The sequence below is a fragment of the Thamnophis sirtalis genome, unplaced genomic scaffold (genome assembly GCF_051295495.1).
Source record: "Thamnophis sirtalis isolate CommonGarterSnake01/CBP01778 unplaced genomic scaffold, rThaSir2_p1.2 scaffold_11, whole genome shotgun sequence".
NCBI lineage: Eukaryota > Metazoa > Chordata > Lepidosauria > Squamata > Natricidae > Thamnophis > Thamnophis sirtalis.
Genome location: NW_028261391.1, coordinates 48,580,048 through 48,600,904, shown reverse-complemented (window position 1 = coordinate 48,600,904; position 20,857 = coordinate 48,580,048). Strand labels below are relative to the sequence as shown.

The following is a 20,857-nucleotide window of genomic DNA, read 5'->3' as shown; positions in this document are numbered from 1 at the left end:
AATCCAGCCTGCAGGCTACCAAAATGTCATCAGTGCACTGAATGGGTATAAAGGTCAAAACAGAAGCTACATGTTGGGTGATACATCCACCCAGTGATCCCCAACCCCCGGTCCGCGGACCGGTGCTGGGCCGTGGAGTACCTGGCACCGGGCCGCGCAGCGGCCGGGGGCCATGATCGCTGCAGCGGCCGGGGGCCATGATCGCTGCAGCGGCCGGGGGCCATGATCGCTGCAGCGGCCGGGGGCCATGATCGCTGCAGCGGCCGGGGGCCATAGTTTCTTTCTGTATGCAAATTAGGGCTAACTGGCACAAGGGGTGTTACTGGATCGCTGGTGGCACTCTGACGTCACCAGCGGCCCACCGCCCCCCTGTGTCCAGCGCCGCCCTTCTCATTCCTTTTCAGCGCTTCAGCGCTGGCCGATTCCTGAAAAAAACCTAAGAGCGCCTGCGCAGCTACGTAGGGCTAGCGTAGAACAATGCCCCCTCACCCCTGCGCGCGCTCAGCGGGCCACGGTAAAATTATCAAAGGCTGACTGGTCCACGGCGATAAAAAGGTTGGGGACCACTGCATCCACCTATTTTGAAAGGGAGAATCACAGGTGTCTTTCAAAAGTGGCAAAGAGTAGAGAAGGAACCTATTTTGTGTCAGCATTTAGATGAAACTTTACAAGGCACTTTCACTGCATTTTGGGGCTATATTGGTTTTATATATGACAGTTTAAAAATAGTTTTAAAATGAAGAGTTATATTTAGTGTTACATTAAACATGCAGTGTGCAACTGATTCTATTTTTGTTGTTGTTTTGTTTACATTAAAATAACCATGTTGGAGTTGGTTTTAGGTGCAGGATACAATATCAGGTCAGGAAAATTAAAATCTTTCCCTCAACATTTGCCTTGCAAAATTGTTCCCCTGTAGTTCAGGCCAATAAAGATGGAAAGGATAGTGTTCATGATTGAAATGAGTGGCTTGAAAAGCTATTTTTTCTGTTAAATGTGGTCTTATGGAATATTGCTATATAAATGTGACATATAAGTTTGTCCCAGAAAAAGAGTTTTATATTGATGATGACAGTAGAATCAATAGCCTAGGGAAGGACAGAGAAAAACTGCTTTAATTCTTTTTTGTATGCAAACCTTAATGAATTTAAATATTTTTATTTTATTACCATAACATCAATGAGAAAAACATAATAAGAACCAGAATATAAAACAATACATGTAATATTAGATATTATTAAGCCAGAAAGAAATTACAATAAAAGCAATAAAAAGCCCTTCACTGCTCTTCTAAATAACAGCAATGTGGGGGACCATGCAGATCTTGGGAGTGGGGTAGAACCTCATTCCAGAGGGCAGGTGCTGTTGCAGAGAAGGTGTTAGGAATATAATCTAACCGTTGGATTGGCAATATATAAATCATGTAACAATGCTATACCTGTTGCTTTAAATCATGCACCAGAGGTGGAATTCAACAGGTTCTGACCAGTTCTGGAGAATCAATAGCAAAAATTTTGAATAGTTCGGAGAACCCGTAAAGTCTCCCGCTGCCACTACTGGTTCGGCCGAACCGGCAGCAACCCACCTCTGTCTTGTACATTGAAATACCTTCACTCTGAAACTTACACCGTCAATCAGATATTGTTTGGCTTAGATACATAATAGATACAAAAATTAATCTAGATTTCATTTTCAATTAATAAGGTTATTATTTGAAATCATTGCAATAGTCTTAAAGTTTGCGGGAAACTGGGTAAGAGTGTCATCGGGGAATCATCCATGGTAGTTTTCACCTCTAAGAAACCTGATTCTAACTCAACTCAACCCATGTTCCCTAATATTACTACTATCATGATTCATAAAGGAAAGCAAATAACAAAAAAATTAATTTATATTGTTTGTTTATTTAATGTATGGCATACAATGTCAAGGAAATCTACAAATGCTAGACACAATGCAATCCTGACAACCTAAATTGCTAGTTCATTCTGTTTGGTACTTGCATGCCTATTCTTTATGCGCCACATGGAGCAAACTATCTTACACTAGCTGACTAATGGCACTTGGGTTGCTGGCTCTTCTGGGCTCTTCCACCAGTCTTGCCTTGTCTCACCTCATATTGCGTGGCCTTTCGTTTGGCCGGTCCAGCACTGGCTTTTGTTCTCCACACACATGAATGTAGATAGGTTATTCCCATGGAAATGATACCCATTTATCTACTTGCAATATATCATTCTTTCAGACTGCTGGGTGGGCAGGAACAAGCAGCGGGAGCTCACCCTGTCTCGCGGAGCTGGGCTTAAACCACTGGAGTGCAGATCATTTTAGATTGGCATTCCCAATGTCATTAATTCATTGCGCCATCATGTCCCCATTACTATTTGTATTCTTTCATGATGAAAACCTGATTTTGTCTTCATATATTTTACTCTGGTATTGATAAATTGATACGTTAATGGAATGACTGTAATTTACTAAAATGATAGAGGGTTTACCTATTAAAAATAAATTATGTCAAATGCAATCATAGAAATATATTGGTACAGATATATAAAGAAATATAAAGAAAGAGTCCCAGCACACTCTTCACCATAAGTCTCCTTTTTTATTTACTAAAATTGTACCAAATTGAACAGATGCTGAAATGCGGGATCCTGGACAATTGTCCAGTTTGCCCCTCTTAAATCTACCACTGATGTTTGACAAAACCGCATTAGCTCAATTTATAGTGCTTAAATGAAGAAGACAAGGCATTAAATGTGGATTTTTGCATGTAAAATGGGACTCAATCAATTCTGGTTCTCTAAAGAGATTCTCAGTGTCAAAATTTACTCGTTCTAGGGGTATATATCTTCCATCTTTCTGGTTGGTGACCATGAAGTGCAATTAAAAAAAGATAAATCCTCAAAACCTGACTTCAGTCCAGACCCTGACTTAGATGAGTTGATAGTCCTAAACAATCTTGTAATTCTTAGCTTTCTTTATAAGGATTCCATAAGAAAGTAATGTAATGGCGTTGAGCTATATGAAGGCAATTTTAATAATTTTGATAATTTGTCCCAGGCTTGCACCATCTGATACAGTTTCTTCCTTACTAATCGCTCATTATATGTAATACAAGTAATTTATTGCCTGTATGATACTTCTAACATAATGTAAATTCCTCACTTCTGCTGATAATGGCATATACTGAAAATGGGGATGATGTAGAACAAACTTTCAGACATGTGCGGCAATGGAGAAGTCCAGAGTAAAAATATTCTGTCTTATATTAAGTTCATGTAATATGTCTGAAGTATGAGATTTCTTTTTAGCATCCAAAATATCCAACTAAATTACCAGTCACAAGCATCCATTTATCAAGGCTATGAAGTTAAATGTTTCTGTCCATTTCACCATTCACTTCTTCAATTTGCTGCCATTCTGTTTTATTTTTTCTACCACACAAATTCTTTGATGTTTCACACTATCTCTATGAAAGCTTCTTACCTATTCCCAATGTCTCAAGATTCAACTGATTCTGCATTCATATGCTAACTGATGTCAGCCTAATAAAAATGATGCTGAAGTAAAGAGACCTTTGGTCCTATCCAACAGAACCCTCCTTATATTTGAAATGGCTGAATTCAAGTTGCTGCTTTTCTTCCCTGTACTTAAATTTGATTCCTGGAGGCAGGTTTTTTTTTCCGCCTTCTTTCTCGCCTGCTGTTTTAGGTAATTTATAGGGTGGAGTAAAGCAGGAAACTATGATACACCATTGTCAGGACTTGTTTAAGAGAAACATTTTGAGAGACAGAGCCTACCCATTAGAAGGGTGGGGAAAATAGATTAAATACAAGACCAATTCAGCATTCTTTGTGGATCACTCAGGAACAACTTACCATTAAAGCAGTGCTGTTACACTTGTGGTCTTGTGGAACATCTGGAATACTGGGTACGAAGCAAACAGTAGCAATCACCACCAGAATTCAGGTATGCAATACAAGCAAAGAATCAGTCAGAAAGGATCCACTTTCTATTATCCTCTGATTCTTTGGAATAAGATTTCAACAACTAACAGGGTCTGACACCGAGAACCAAAATGTCTAACAGCTATTAATGCAGAAGAATGAGTATATGTTAGCCATAGTTAGAGGTGTTTAGTTAGAATGCTGGGTGAGAGGGGGAGACTGAGATGCATGTCAAGGAAGAAAGGAAGGATGACAGCACTTCTTCCTATTTATATTTATCAATTTCCGATACGTATGTATTTATAACATATTGTTTCTGTGTATTATGGGTATGTATTCTGTTTCTGTGCATACTTGCCTGAATCTCTACACACAGTCAAAATTCTTTTGCAGCAAAGAGACTATGTGTTACCTTTTCTAAAGAGTGTAAGCAAGCTTAGTTTTTTTCACTACCCAGGAGCAATGTATTCTTTCTTTGTGTATCTGGGAAACCAGTCTTGAAGTAGTAAACTCTTGGCATAATTAAAATGAGGATTTTCTTTAAAAGATATAAAGTATTCTTTGTTGTAGCATTTTTGTCCTCAAAACGTGTGACCTTTGTCATGCACTTTTATCTACTAGATTTTTTTCATCAAAAATACAAAAATAATATAAGTTATATATGTTCTGATAAATACAAAAAGCTTTTGCTGAAAGAAGGTAAAATTTTCTGATGGCTAAAAATATGATTTAAAGTGATACAACAACCAGTCTCTCCCAATTTGGCGCCCAGCAGATGTTTTGGGACTACAGTCTCCAGAATCCATGAGAGATCATGTACTTTTGGCTTGGATTTCAGGAAATTAGTTTCCCAACCTATCTTGAGGGTGCCAGGTGAAGAGAAGCTGATTTAGCTGATGTGGAGCAGAGGGATATTCTGTGAATTTTAAATTAATGCATCAGTTATGACAACAGAGGAAATAAGAGGAGATGATTATACATTATGGAACTGATGAAGCAGAGAGTTGTTTCTTTCCATACACCTGATTTGTCTGAATGATTGTTCTCTAGATGAGACTGAGCAACAGGTACTGACTGATACCCACAGTTGCAGCTCAGTAAAAGGGTAAAAGTACAGTGCTAATTTAAAGTTTCAGCAAGACGTACCGAAATATAAGAACTAGAGGGTGGAAGAGCATTTAGGATCAAGTCTAAAATAAAAGGACATTAAGCCCTGGGTGAAAGAAGCACAAATTCCAGTCCATAAAGATGAGAATTGGGGAAGAATTTTAGCAATATTGCCTTGTTACTGGAAAAGGTGGGCTGTTAGAAGTCACAGGGTAAAATGAAAATTTGTAAGATTGTTAAGCATTGTTACTTATTAGACACAGATAAGTAGATTAGTTGTATATGTTAGGTTTAACATATTATAGAAGCATATATTTTGTATATTAAACCAACATTGTGTTCATATCAACAGAATGCATTCGGCCTCCTGGTCTTTTGTTTGTACTATAACTTAATTGGAACTCTCACACAAATATTAATTTCCTATTTAGCAATGTATGGAAGACAGCTAATTTAATATTATAAATCCTGATACATTTAAGTAGATGGTCATATTTAAAGCATTGGATATAAGCCTTGTTGTATTTGAAATATTGGGTCCTACCTAATGGACTTGAGGATGTTTTGCCAAAAATTCTCTTCTCAAGATAAGCATAATTTAGGTCTTAAAACCTAAGGTTTATTCTATCTGGATAGCGATACTCAGAATCCAGTTTCTAATGATTGTAATATCTTCTGCTCCCCAGAAGAAGCAAAGCCCCCCAAATGTTTTCAAATTCATGCTCTTTTTAACTAAATGCATCAAAAGCAGAAAGGGCTTAGTTGTGAAGAGAGAAAAAAAGAACAATGATATCAGCAGTACTGAAGAGTCATTTAGGTGATATGGATGGCCATATAAATAGATTAAATAAACAATAAACTGTCTAGGACTGGTGAAGGAGCAATGGTTGGAGAAGGCCATGATCTTGGGGGGGGGAGGGAGAGGGGGGGAGAGGGAGAAAGATTTGCTAACAATCATTGCCTTAAATATCTGTCCCACACTTTAACATATAATTTTAAAAAAACCTAATACTCAAGTAACAATTTATTTAATTCCTCCTTCTCCTCTTTTAGTATGTACCATGCCCAGAGTCACTTTCATGTCAGATGGGCAGCTATGCAAATATGATACATAAATAAATAATACCTTTACGCCAAGGAGTAATAAGGGGGTTAACTGGCAGCCAATATATATATATTATTTAGAAAAGACTATTGTTTTTCCCATGGCCAAAAAGCAATAATTAGTAGATATATATTTACTTTTTTTAGAGCAGAGAACATCATTTTCAGACAAACTGAAGAATAATGATCCTTATTTTATCTTTATTTTATAGTTAAGATCTGATTCTAACATATTTCAATCCCATCTTTTCAGAAGAGTCCAGGAAATCATAGGTTTATGATCTTTATTATCCACATTTGTCTGGTGAGGCTCCTTAGATGAGTATTGTGTATGTGAATAGCCTAGAGTCTGAATGTTCAATGTGTTAAGGCAGAATTTGCACTGTAAGGCTAACCAAGAAAGGCCTCCTTGGCCTTTTGACTAAGATCTTGTGTGTACATCAAGAAATGTTATTACTTCCACCTCAACTTGCTGCTGTCTCTAGAACATGGCTGGAAGTTATACATATTGTTATATAAATATTGTTAGAGACCAAGTTGAGGCAAGCTGCTTTAGCCACTGTTCAATAGAGTCCTAAAGCCAATCGAAGCAAAGAAAGGCTCATGAAGAAGAGGCTTAAAAAGACAATCAACAATAATATGGTAGGGATGTAGTTAAGAGCTCACAATGACCCCAGCAACTGAGCTGGGTTTGCCTCCAGGGTTTTACCATTTCATGTGCATCTTTCAAGCATCTTCCTTCACTGTCAGTGCTTGTCTGGGGTGAACTCATAGTATGAGTTTGAATATGACTCAAAGATGAAGAAGGTGTGGGCTTGCTTAGGTGCTTCAGGCATCTTTTATTTGGAGGAACAAAAGCCAAGCCATTAGCTAGCATGATCTGTGAATGGATTAAGGATTTAGATGATTTGGAGGGATTTGTTTTAAGAGCTTCTTGAGATATAAAAAAGTAACTAAAACCCTATAAAGACATAGAATTCATCTTAAGGTAAGTACATAAAAGCCCCCCAGAACTCCTGAAGTGATGATTAACTGTGTCTCACCCACCAACGTGCTCTCTTTTTCTGAACTTAAAAAGTAATTTGTTAAATATTTGCCTGTTTGGTAATAGGCAAATTAGTCATGATCAATCTTACAGATTGCTAGACATGTGTGGTTTTGATCACCTTATACCAATGCAAATTCATGATTAACAAATCTATTTATCATGCATTCTACAAAACTTAATTCAAATTTTTCTTCATGCTATGGATTTACTATGCCGTGAATAAAGAAAAAGGTTGACTAAATATTCATAAATTATCACTAGATGGCCCTGTTGCAGCATTTACCAAATTTAACAACTTATGATTGTATGGAATTTAACTTCCAGAATTCCTCAGTAGTTTGGCCACTGCTGAGATTTCTGAGTTGAAGTCCACACAACTGAACATTAACAAGCTTGGGAATACTGTAGCAAAATCTATTGCATCTTTTACCAGATTATGGTTCTTTTGCATGCATCCAGTTTTGCTAACTGTCTCCAAAAATCTTGGCCTTGGAACTTCACTAGAATAATTACCAGTTTAGGAGTTTGAAGATGCAAGCTATCTTAAGGAAACTTTTGTGAAGGGTTTTAATAGAAAGGAACCACAACTTTTCTGAATATTTATAGTGAATATTTAATAGGAAATATATTAACTCCCTCCCTTAAAAAATACCATTACAAAGTTGCATCTTATTTCATGACCCGTCATGTGTTCTGATTTTAAAAGTCCCTATGAAGTGGTTAGTAATTATGGAAACATGTGAATTGCATTTCTTTGACTTAGCACAGAAAGTGTTTGTACTGTCCTTGCAACGAAACTGTTGAATGTCTGTTAATTTTTTTACTTTCTTTCTTCACATGTGAGTAGCAATGATATGGATTCCATAACAAAGAAAAACAAGCGGGATGGAACTGAAGTTACAGAGCGACGTAAGTATTTTTTAGAAATATTAGGACCCTTACATTATCTCCCACTTTCAATCTTGGGTAAAAGCATACATCTACTCTACTCGATCAATATGCATATATTAATAGATAATATTAATTAATATGCATATGGTGTAAGCTTTCTGGTTGAGAATTCTGAGAGTTGTAGCCCAAACATATCTCTGACTCTAGGCTGTTCAAAGTATTATAGTAGAGATAGTATGGAGCATATAGACATCACTGTGTCTTCAAATACCTTTTAGGTTCCATGACCCATTATCTTTTCCCCCCCAATAAAGATGGTTCTAAAATTGCTTTAAAACAAAGTGCTAATATTTAACATCAGCATTTTTCTCAGGGCATCTTTGCATTCAATATGTATTCCTAGAAAATATAAAAGTTGGATGTCAATAACCTTGTACTTTAGAAGTACAGTATATATATTGCCCTTTCCTGCCCCCTCCAGCAAGTCAGAGGAACTACCAAGAGTGGAGTAAGTAATTGAAAGAAATCTCACCAGTTTCCTTGTTTAATAAATCAGTATTTGGTAACTTTAAACATTTATCATTTTGTTATGTTTTGTTAAGAATTGTTCTTATAGAGAAGAGTTTTCAGCTTTTCTCTAAATTACCAAAATATTATTTGTGGAATCAGTCAAAATGTTCAAAAACATTTTGAAAGCAGTACATTTATTCTCCTCATTTCAGTCTGACAATTTTGAAAAAGAGGCTCTGTTCAGGGAAATACTAATTGTCTCAGCAGAATTGCTACACTAGGTTCCTGGCTTAACATTTATTTTATTTTCTTATTTTCTTTTTAAATTTCTTTTCAGTTATTACGGAAACGGTTACCACCAGATTGACGTCTCTCCCTCCAAGTAAGTAATTGTGGTAAAGTGTTTTCCTTGGCTATGCCTACATCCTTGCACCTTATTTTTGGAATCGGAGAAAAACTATCCAGCTGGCTTATGGGTTGTTTTTACCCCTTATATGCTTGTATGTAGCAATAGCAATTGCACTTAGACTTATATACCACTTCACAGTGCTTTACAGCCCTCTCTAAGCGTTTTACAGTGTCAGCATATTGCCCCCAACGATCTGGGTCCTTATTTTACCGACCTTGGACAGATGGAGGGCTGAGTCAACTTTGAGCCTGGTAAGATTCGAACCACCAAATTAAAGGCAGCTGGCAGTCAGCAGAAGTAGCCTGCAGTACTGCATTCTAACCACTATGCCACCATGGCTCATGTATGTATGTGCATGTATGTATGTGCATGTATGTATGTATCAGGGGTGGGTTCTAGCCAGCTTTACTGCTGGTTCACTCATGCATGCATTGGATGCGTGCTGCACATGCCCAGTTCTATTAAAATTGTTCTGTGCATGCAATAACTAAAGTGCCATTTAAAGATAACAATGTTTCAATTCATTGTTTATGTTGCCACAAAACTCTATCATCCTATTCTACTTCATAAGGTTGTTGAGATAAAAGTTGAAAGCCTTAAGTTTATTTTTAGAGAAAAATAGGGATAAAAGAATATATTATTTTAAATTGTTCTGGTTATCAGTACAGATTATTAGATAAACTAGTTCAACAGATATATAGATAAATAACCCATATTTGAAAAAAAAAATCTATAAATGATACCAACCATAGTGCAGGAATAGCATTAGTAGTGCAGGAATAGCATCAGTAGTAGTTTTTGTGTGAAAACACTGCAAAATTGTAGAATTAATGCTCCAAGACTTATTCAAGATAGAACATTGCCAAACATTGTTTGGTTAAATATTTTGCTCTTGCCATTTTTAATTTATTCCATTTTGAACTACTGATAATGATCAAATATTGAGAGACTAAAGTATTACAACTTTTGCAAAATTGTAAAATTGTACATGGGTTTGGTGCATCTGTTTCAACCTTTTGCCTTTTCTGACTCACAAACTGTTGTGTTTTCTCTGACAGAAGGAGCTGGTAGTAGTGGACATAAATCAACAGCTTATAGTGGAGGAAGCAGCATGGAAAGGAGGACATATGGCCATGGCAGCAGTTATACCGCAGCCAGTAAGTGGTTTTCAATCTAAGAGCAAATAAGAGTTTGAAAGTGAAAGTCATACATGGGAATGGAAAGGCCAAAGAATGGATGGGTTGGCAGAGATGCTGACTGCTGGAAAATGTCAAAAGTGGGGAAGATGAGACATTCTTTTGATTCTTTACTAAAGAGTGATTATCATAAAAATATAAAGATACCACTTATAGATATTGGGTGACATTTCTTAATTGGGATGATGAGGTTTATTTTCACAGGAAATGCTACCATTCATTAGTAGGAGCCCAACCTACAGTGAGGCAACTATGCCAAATGTTCATTGAAATAATCAATTTTAACCTCCTGGATCTGCAGCAAAGTGGAGGGCTGCCTGTGCTTTTAGAGGGAGAACATCCATGGGCTAGTGGCTATGACAGAGAAGGTCTGCTGCCCATTTCACCCACATATAATCTCCTATGCAATCAGGCAACTTTGAACAGGCCCTCTCTGTTACTAGACTGAATAAGCAGAATTAGTTCTGACAAGGCATTACCTGATGAATTTAGGGCTTTAAAAGTAATGACACTGGACTAAGGAATCTACTGGCAACTAATGCAATGTATTTCATTCATTCTATCCTGGCAGGTTTACTGCTGTATTTTAGATGTAGATGTAGATGTAGATAAATTTATTTATAGGCCGCCCTTTTCCCTGAGGGGACTCAGGGCGGCTTACAACGTATAGGGAAGGGAGTACACACAATGACATATAAAAACAGTACGTAATTAAAAATAGAAGCAACATTCATTCATCATTCGGGAGGGGACGGATTATAATCTTTAACCCCAGGCCTGACGGGATAGCCAGATCTTGAGGGCTGTGCGGAAGGTCTGGAGGGTGGTGAGGGTACGAATCTCCACGGGGAGATCGTTCCAAAGGGTCGGAGCTACTACTGAAAAGGCTCTCCTCCGCGTAGTTGCCAGTTGACACTGACTGGCGGATGGAACTCGGAGGAGGCCTAATCTGTGTGATCTAATAGGTCGCAAGGAGGTAATTGGCACCAGCTGCAGTTTCCTATTATTTACCCACTGTTCTTATTTTGATAGATCTAAGTTAATCTTTGGTATGGAGATCTGACAAAAATCTAAAGATATTTAAGGATTTTGATAAGCCACATATTAAATAAATTATTCCAAGTATGCCTTGACCGGTTATTCATTAAATCTGCATAGTTAGCCAATAAATATCAAAGTGTCGGTTTTGAAGCTGTTAGAAATTGGAAACAAAACTGAAGTTTTCACCAGTAAGAAACCACAATAATTATATAAACATTGGGAAGCTGGAATGATTAAAACACATTCATGGATTATTTTCCAATTCTGTTTTATGCTTCCCTTGTTTTTAAAAAATAGCATTTTAAAGCTTAGAATGTGAGAAAAATCTAACAAAATTATTGAGCTAAAATGCTTCTGAAACCCCTTAATAATTTTAGATCAGTTTTTCTTAAACTTTCTGCTTTCAGAATGCCTTTGCACTTACTGTATAAAAATTATGGAGGACTTCAAAGGAGTTTTTATTTGTTTAGGCCATATTTCTCAATATTTGCCATATTATAAATTAAAGTTGGCACATTCATAAAACATTTATTTATTTATTGGGTAAAAATTAAACCCATTAAATGCTAACATAAATAAAATACAGTAGTTTTCACACAAACATATATTTTTAACAAATAAATAATGATAAGAGTGACATTGTTTTAAATTTTTGCAAATATTTTTGGTATGTGTGGCAAATCATTTTGATTTTACAAACCCTTAATAGGATCTTGGGGACACCTCAGGGCCTTGGATCTCACTTTAGGAAACATATTTTAGAATGCATAAAGACTTCTGATAGCATTTAAAAGTATAAAGTTATAGAATGTTCCCAGGCTGGGGGTAATACATTTGTGTGGTCGTATTGTATTTTGTGTTTCATTGATATGTTTGTTTTTAGCCATGACTACTGTGTTTGTTTCATGTGTTTTTTAACTGTTATTTGATTTTGATAAAATTAATAAATTTAAAAAATGGAATAAGGTAAACTGGTAATCAGAGTGACCTTAGGAAAAACTGATATTAGGACATTGTCCAAAATGAGCAGATGCTAGTCAAACCTTTTGAGGAATATGTTAAAAGTCTTATTCAACAGCAGTATATACCCGAGATGGGCATCACATACTGTAACAACCAGTCCGCCCAGCATCAGAAATGTGAGTGCGCATGCTGTCCGCACATGTGTGCAACATCAAAGACACGACAACTTGCTCACATGCTCTGTCCGGGCATGTGTGTGGCATGAAAAAACACAGCAATTCGCTTGCACGCGCCGTCCACACATGCATGCTGCATTTAAAAAATGCAGCGATATAGGATGGGATTTCACGTGGTTGGTTCGGTGGGATGTCCACCCGCAGAGCGCAATTACCGATTCTCCTGAACCGGTCTGAACCAGCAGCAGCACACCACTGGTATATACTATATATCGGGGCTGTCAAACTCACGACTTGTGGGGAAGATGTGTCATGCTAACCACGCCCATGCCCAGTTTAGCGAAGGAGAAAAAAGTTGTGATACATGACAAGATGCTACCATGATGACACGAGTTTGACACCCCGGCTATATATCATACTAAAAGTATGTGTGTTAATATATATTATCTGCCATATAAATGTTATACATATTTCTATATAGATAGCATATAATAGCCAGTATCTATTACTTCAAATATAAATCCCAATGAAGCATAAATCTTTATTACACTTTACAACAGACAGCTCAGATGTAAATTGATTTTTCCCGGAAGGAATTAGCTGGGATTAAAGGGGGTTTAAGAAAAATTCACATTTTTATTTGTCAAAAATTATTATGTTGTTATAAAATTATAACAATTGTAAATGTTGTTAAATATGTTTATCAATGCATTTTTCTGTATATTTTGTTTGCTACATTTCACTCAGAAGTGAGCCAACAGTTAGTGTCTACTGAACACCTTTTAAGTCATTTGTGTTTTACAGGCTCTCCAGAGGTATTCTGATTATAGGGTGATCTTTCTAGAATTAGAGAGATCAAATTCATGTAATTGTGGCTATCTAGATAAGACAAACAAGTGGGAAGTTAAATGATGAAAAGACATCATTTCCCACATAATTCAGTCCACCAAATGTGAATCTGAGGAGGTTTTGTTTCATCTCTAGGTGGGAATGCTAGAATGAATACCTCCTCTTCCTCCTACAAGCAAGCCACCTCTCCTTCTTCCACTCTTACCAAATCACCTGGCTCCACTTTTGAACGAAAAACCTATGCTACCCACCATCCAGCATATGAAGGTATCATAAAAAGAAGCAGGGTTAAATGATTTTAAAGAGTTTCAAAGAAACCAGGGTTAGGACAATTTTAACTGATAATCCCAACTTTTCTTAGGAACCAGATACCGTATGGCTTGCTCTTTTCGGTAAATTTTGGATTGATCTGTTGTTCAGTACAACAGTTCCATTCATGATCTTTGCAGGCATTTTCATTATGATTCAGATTTCTAGCATAATATTCCAGTGATGATATTAATTTATCTCTTTTCATTGAACACACACTTCTGTTGCAGGCTAATTAATAAATTTTCTGCATGTGTTCTTCAGGAATAGTTTAGGTTTCAAAGTATGCTTTATTACATATTGTAATATGATGGAAATTCAGTATGTGGAGTAAACTACATAATACTGTTTTCAAATTTCTTTTAATTTAAACTTTTCTTTTTCAGGAAGCTCCAGTGCAAATTCCTCGCCAGAGTTTCCACGCAAAGATTTCGGTACATTTTCCATTTTTGAGAATTACCTTAGTATCAGTATAGATACTGAAATGAATTAAGAAAGTGGTGCAGATTTTCCTAACGTTCTTCTTTTCTGTTCTAATGATAGAACTGTATTCCCTTTGCCTCAATTGCTCAATAAATGCTATTGAGCTATACTTCTAAATTCCACTGGGGGCAGCAAATGAATGAATATGTACACCTTTTTGTTCTGACCCCCCTTTCGCTTGTTCATAGACGACAGTCAGACAGACTTAAAAGGAAATAACTTTATCAGTCCTGGCTCATGCTGGCTGCGAGCCCAAAATAAACATAAATAATGTCTCTGGCAAAAAGGTTACTCAGCAGAATGCAAAAGCAAAGAGCTATTACAGCAACACCAGGTTTACCGAAAGAAAGCAAATCACTTCTCCAAGTGTCTTTTTGAATCAGGGTTATAGAAAGCAAATCACTTATCCAAGTGCCTCTCACAAACAAACCACGACTGATGAATGATGAACCACAAATGAACGAGTAAACGTTGACTTCTGCTCCCAGGGTGTGGCACCATCAGTCCTTTTATTTCCAGAAGACGACACTAATGAGCCCCAGCTGCATTGTTATTCCTGCATCCCGACTCAACTCACAGCAAATTTCTGCTGAGTCCCAACACTATCCCCCACCGCAGGGCCTCTTCCCTGGGTTCCGATGGTCTGGATGCGGTCGGAATGAAGTGTCCACACTCATTTCCTGTATTTCTTCCTTCGTGATTCCCCAATACCTGCAGGAACATTCCCCTTGCTCCAATGCTCCCCAGGTATCCCGCCCTTCACGGCTTCGACACCCCATCCAGGGTCCTCCACCCTCTCCAAGGCCGACCCACCAGCCCCCGTACTGTCGGAGCCTGGCGGCGGCTCTACTAACTCCGGCCAAGGCCTAACACCCTGTCCAGGGTCCTCCACCCTCTCCAAGGCCGACCCACCAGCCGCCGTACTGTCGGAGTCTGGAGGCGGCTCTAATAGCTCCAGCCAAGCCCTAACACCCTTTCCAGGGTCCTCCACCTCCTCCAAGGCCAACTCATATGACCCCTTGCTGTCGGAGTCTGGCGGCAGCTCCACCAACTCCTGCCAAGCCACCACACACTCCCCTCCCGCAGGGCCCTTCCCCCGGTTCCGACGATCAGGGTACGGCCCAGAAGTGTTGGTGACGGCCTCCACGCAACACAGTCCAAGACACTTGCACCCCGCCGGGAACCTAGAAACAAAGTCCAGTGCTGCAGGGACCGGGGTTGACAAAGGCTGGAATCTTGGCGAAGCCCTCCTTGCAGACCTGGCCCATTGGCACTGGGCACATGACTCCACGCATCTCCGCATGTCATTTCTCAGATGGGACCACCAAAATTGACGGGAGGCCAGGCGTAACGTCCGGAAAACCCCCCAATGTCTCGAAGCAGACGCGCCATGAACCTGCGAGAGCACCCGTCGACGGATGTGCCTTGCGGGAACATAGAGCCGGCCCCGATACTTCGAAAGATCCCCTTCCAAAGTCCATGGGGACGCCGGCCCTACTTCCGCCTTGCGTCGCTCCACCCAGTCGTCACCCCGCTGTGCATCCCGTATCAGAGATTGTATGCTCACGGGATGACAAACGGCAGTGCAGGATGCAATGGGTAGAACAGTCCGAGGTGGAAGCGAGTTCGCAGGGTCAGAGTTCTCCACTTTATTAGGCAGGGCATCCACCCTGGGATTCCACACACCCCGAATGCACGCTACCTCGTGTGAACGGGGTATCACGGCCGCACAAACGTGCTGGTTGTCCAACACGATAGTGCGTTGCTGAGGGATGGCTGCAGTCTGCGCAACCCTTCTGTTCTTCTTGGGGCAACTCCCTGCCAGGTGTCCAAGATCCCCACAGTAGAAGCACAATCCCTCAGCACATCGTCTGTCCATCTCTGTACGTGACACTCGAGGTCTGACAGCACCCAACTCCATGGGCTCCTCCCAGTCCACTGCAGTCTCTTGCTGAACCGGCATGCTGGTGGTCTCCTGGAATGCACAGTGAGGCCTTTGCCTCTGCAGCCTGGCGTCTATCTAGAGGCACAAGTGGACCAATGCGTCGAACGTCGGTGGCCTGTCCACCCTCGCCAGTTCATCCTGCAAGGCCTCTGACAATCCATCCTGGAATGTGTCCATTAGAGCTGGTTCATTCCACGTGGAATCCTGGCTACGCAGCTTGAATTCACTAACATAGTCTTGCAATGAACCACTCCCCTGCTGCAGTGACTTCAGACTTCTCGCTGATGTTTCCCCCTTGATAGGATCTTCAAACATCCGTTTAAAGTATAGACAAAAACCCTGAAAGTCATCTAACAAAGGGCTCGGCTGAGTTAGCAAGGGGGTAACCCAATGGGCAGCTGTGCCTGAGAGCAAACTGATAATAAATCCCACCTTTGTCCGGTCAGTGGGAAAGTCCTCCACTCTCAAACTCAGGAACAGCTGGCATTGTCCCAGAAACGCGGCAAACATGGCCTGACTCCCATTATATTTATCTGGCATGGCTACTGGGCCCTTCCTCCTTGGCTGGGATTTTTTTGCAGCTCTCTGCAGCTGTGCAATTTGGTCCGCCAATACCACTATCTGTTGGGCCATTTGCCTATTTTCAGCAATTAATTGCTCCATAATTAATCAAATGGAGGCTTGTTTTGGCAGAAGTCAATCTGTTCTGACCCCCCTTCTTCGCTCGTTCACAGACGACAGTCAGACAGACTTAAAAGGAAATAACTTTATCAGTCCTGGCTCACGCTGGCTGCGAGCTAAAATAAACATAAATAATGTCTCTGGCAAAAAGGTTACGCAGCAGAATGCAAAAACAAAGAGCTATTACAGCAACACCAGGTTTACAGAAAGAAAGCAAATCACTTCTCCAAGTGTCTCTTTGAATCAGGGTTACAGAAAGCAAATCACTTATCCAAGTTCCTCTCACAAACAAACCACGACCGATGAACGACGAACCACAAACGAACGAGTGAACGTTGACTTCTGCATCCAGGGCGTGGCACCATCAGTCCTTTTATCTCCAGAAGACGACACTAACGAGCCCCAGCTGCATTGTTATTCCTGCATCCCGACTCAACTCACAGCAAACTTCTGCTGAGTCACAACACCTTTTTATGGTTTTTATTTAGAAAAAATAATTCATGAAATTCTTGCTTATTCACTACATTCAAGGCAAGTTGTTTTCTTGCCTAAAGTAGGAACATGAGCATCAATTCATTGTATCACAAAGTCAAATATAAAAGCTATTAATAACAAAAGTCCAAAATTATCAACAATCCTATATTACTTTGTCACCCAATAAAATAATGCCTACTTTAAACTAAATAGGGTTATATTATCTGGTATTGGTTTTTTTTAAAGCAAGATGCTGAACACCTTCACTGAGAATCTATTGTATTGGTTATTTTATATATGTATTTAAGTATAAACTCGGTAATATTTGCTGTTAGTTTTTAGAAATCTACTCTCTTTTTTTCTCCAAATCAAATTTCAAAGAGTTATTTTTTTTTCTTTTATAGGTTCTTCTGCTACTAGGGGACGAAGCCAAACCCGAGGTAAGATCATGTATGTATGTATGTATGTATGTATGTATGTATGTATGTATGTATGTATGTATGTATATGTGTGTGTGTGTGTGTGTGTGTGTGTGTGAAGATAGATAGATAGATAGATAGATAGAGAGAGAGAGAGAGAGAGAGAGAGAGAGAGAGAGAGAGAGATAGATAGATAGATAGATAGATAGATAGATAGATAGATAGATAGATAGATAGATAGATAATGGATGGATGGATGGATGGATGGATGGATGATAGATATAGATATAGATATAGATAGATATGCTGGGTCACAAACCATTTGCCTTGTCCCAAACTATCCTTTATTTATTTATTCCATTTAAAATTTGGATTGATATTTGGAAATGCAAGTCATTGCTCCAAAAAATTCAAAGAAACTGTTGGTATTTGTCAAAGAAAAATTGTCTAGAATTAATAAATATATTTTGAATTTATGCTGGAAATATGAACAATATGAAGAGACATTTTGACATGTATGGTGGCTGTGTAAAAAAGCTACAAAAGTTTGGGTACATACAGTAGTTCAGAATTTTTAAAAGCTAATGTACAATTGAAACCAGGGGCTTTTCTTTTAGGATTACATTCAGCTAAAAAAAGTTATGGAATTTGTTTTTATATATGACAACTGTAGCACGATTATCATATGCTCAAAAGCAGAAAGGTTCACCATTATCCACAACATAGTGAAGATGATAGCATTTTCAGAGATAGCTCAATTGGTTAATTCTTGCTTAAAGAAAACATCTACACTAACTTTTTACACACATATATATTATGTATTATGTATGTATGTATGTATATATGTATGTGTGTGTGTGTATGTGTGTGTATGTAGATATGTATGTGTATGTATGTATGTATATATATGTATATATATATACACACACATACACATACACATACACATACACATACACATACACACATACACACATACACACATACACATCATACACAACATACACAACATACACTACATACACTACATACACTACATACAATACATATACATATACATATACATATACATATACATATATACATACATACATACATACATACATACATACATACATACATACATACATACATACATACATACATACATATATATATATATATATATATATATATATATATATATATATATAGTTTCTTTTACAACCCCCGGTATGCCCAAATATGGGAGGAAGATTACTACTTCCATTCTCTGTCCTTCGGCTCGTCACAAGAGACCATCCAGACAGAAACCCAAATTTTTACTATTGCCTTTTTGTTACATTTTGTTGTATTTGTGCTGATAAATAAATAAAGAGAGACTAGTATAGATCTATTTCAAGCTATTTAGCTCTCATCAGCTAGCCATACCCTTACTGGGATTTGAACCTGGGCTATATTACATACTAGGCAGACTTCTTAGCCAATATATATATAATACACACACACACACACACACACACACACACACACACAAACATAATACTTTTGATTATTAAAAAAAATTAAATAATAGAAAAAGTAAGCCTTTTTCTGTCTAAAAGTGAAAGTAATTCCAAGCACATGTTTTCTAGCAACTCTTTCAGATGATATAGTAAGGAAAAATCACTGTTGATACAGGAGTTTCAGCAACTGAACTATTTCCCAATATCTAATCAATGTATCCCATAATATACATAAAACAGAGTGTTCTTTGCTTTCTTTTTTACTTTTTTTCTGTGAATGACAGATCTAGTCACCAATAAAAGAACTGAAAGAAGGACGTTGATAAAACTGACTTTTGAATCCTTATCAGAATGGGGACCAACAATTTCAAGTAATAGATGAGTAGCAAGAAGAAATAAAAAAAAAGAAATCAGATAGAACTAAATACAATGAACTAGATCATGTTCATCTATAGCTTTGTGGAATGTCTTAAAATTCAACACTAAACACTGCAGCTTTAGGATATCAGATAACCAATACACTTTCTACTTTAAAATAAGCTTTTTATTTCCCTTTGTCTTGCACAGAGAGTGAAATCCGAGTGCGGTTGCAGAGTGCTTCTCCATCAACCAGGTGTAAGTACTATCGCTGTTGTCTATGTTCCTAATTTGAACAAAGGTAGTTGCATCTTTGGTAAACAATTCACAATTTTCATCAGTAATCTTTTTCTTCAACCACAATTCCCCGCCCAGTATGTCATATAATACTTTTAATCATCAGAGTAAGCAGTTGCCCAGAAATGGGGAATAGAAATAGATAGCTAGAATAATTATAGTGGCTACTGAATTATATATGGCATGATCATGCTGAGAAAAGAATACTAATATTGAAATGCCAGTTAACACAGAATCAAGTTCCTTTTCGCTTAATGTTCAACTTCAGACATCCATCAAAACTTCTATCATTGGTTTCAGATCCATCTATTGATCAAAATATAAAACCTCGCGCTTAGTATGGTGATTAGTTAATTTGATTAAGCAATTCATTGTCCTTTCAGACGCAGTTTATATCTGAAAACAGTTGATATGGTTAAGTTCCCAGTATCTTTTTTCTCCTTTAGGGACAGAATTGGATGATGTCAAGCGACTTTTACGGGGAAGTCGATCAGCGAGTGCTAGTCCTACTCGTTCCCATTCAGGCACACTCCCTATTCCAAAGAAAGCTGTTGTTGAAACCAAAATGGTGACAGAAAGCTCCCAATCAGGTACTTGTGCTGAATCTAATGAAATAAAGTCCATTGAGAAACTTGAATTGCTGGGGAAGCTACAGGGTTCTATTAAAACAATAAGTTTGGAAGTTTATTAGCATTTGTATGCCGCCCACTCCCAGGGGACTCTGGGCGGCTTACAGACAACAAGGGAATATAAAAAAATTAAAAATAGAAATACAATTATTTAAAATTACACAACATATATAGCATTTAAATGGGGCTAGATAGTGATCAACAGCCCCAGGCCTGCCGGAACAGCCAGGTCTTAGTAGCTTTACAGAAGGCCGGAAGAGTAGTGAGGGTCCGGATCTCTACAGGGAGATTATTCCATAGGGCCGGGGCAGCAACAGAGAAGGCCCTCTCCCGGGGGGTCGCCAGCCGACATTGACCCGCCGATGGCACCTGGAGGAGGCCCAATCTGTGTGATCTTATCGGTCTTTGGGAGGTAAATGGCAGGAGGCGGTCTCTCAGGTAGCCAGGTCCTAAACCATGTAGGGCTTTAAAAGTAACGACTAGCACCTTGAAGCATGTCCGGAGACCAATGGGGAGCCAGTGCAGCTCATGGAGG

General features: G+C 38.5%; 1 protein-coding gene across 1 annotated transcript in view; it reads left to right on the top strand.

Annotated features, from left to right (window-relative positions):
• Positions 1-3,856: 3,856 nt before the first annotated feature.
• Positions 3,857-20,857, top strand: part of COL17A1 (collagen type XVII alpha 1 chain) — a 65,701-nt gene continuing 48,700 nt past the window's right edge. Inside the window, exons 1-9 of the mRNA XM_087725793.1 lie at positions 3,857-3,972; positions 8,057-8,118; positions 8,948-8,992; positions 10,078-10,176; positions 13,380-13,511; positions 13,940-13,987; positions 17,541-17,576; positions 19,607-19,654; positions 20,140-20,283. Of these exons, the coding sequence (XP_087581919.1) occupies positions 8,064-8,118; positions 8,948-8,992; positions 10,078-10,176; positions 13,380-13,511; positions 13,940-13,987; positions 17,541-17,576; positions 19,607-19,654; positions 20,140-20,283 (607 nt within the window). The 5' untranslated portion in view covers positions 3,857-3,972; positions 8,057-8,063. The remainder of the gene's footprint in view (positions 3,973-8,056; positions 8,119-8,947; positions 8,993-10,077; positions 10,177-13,379; positions 13,512-13,939; positions 13,988-17,540; positions 17,577-19,606; positions 19,655-20,139; positions 20,284-20,857) is intronic.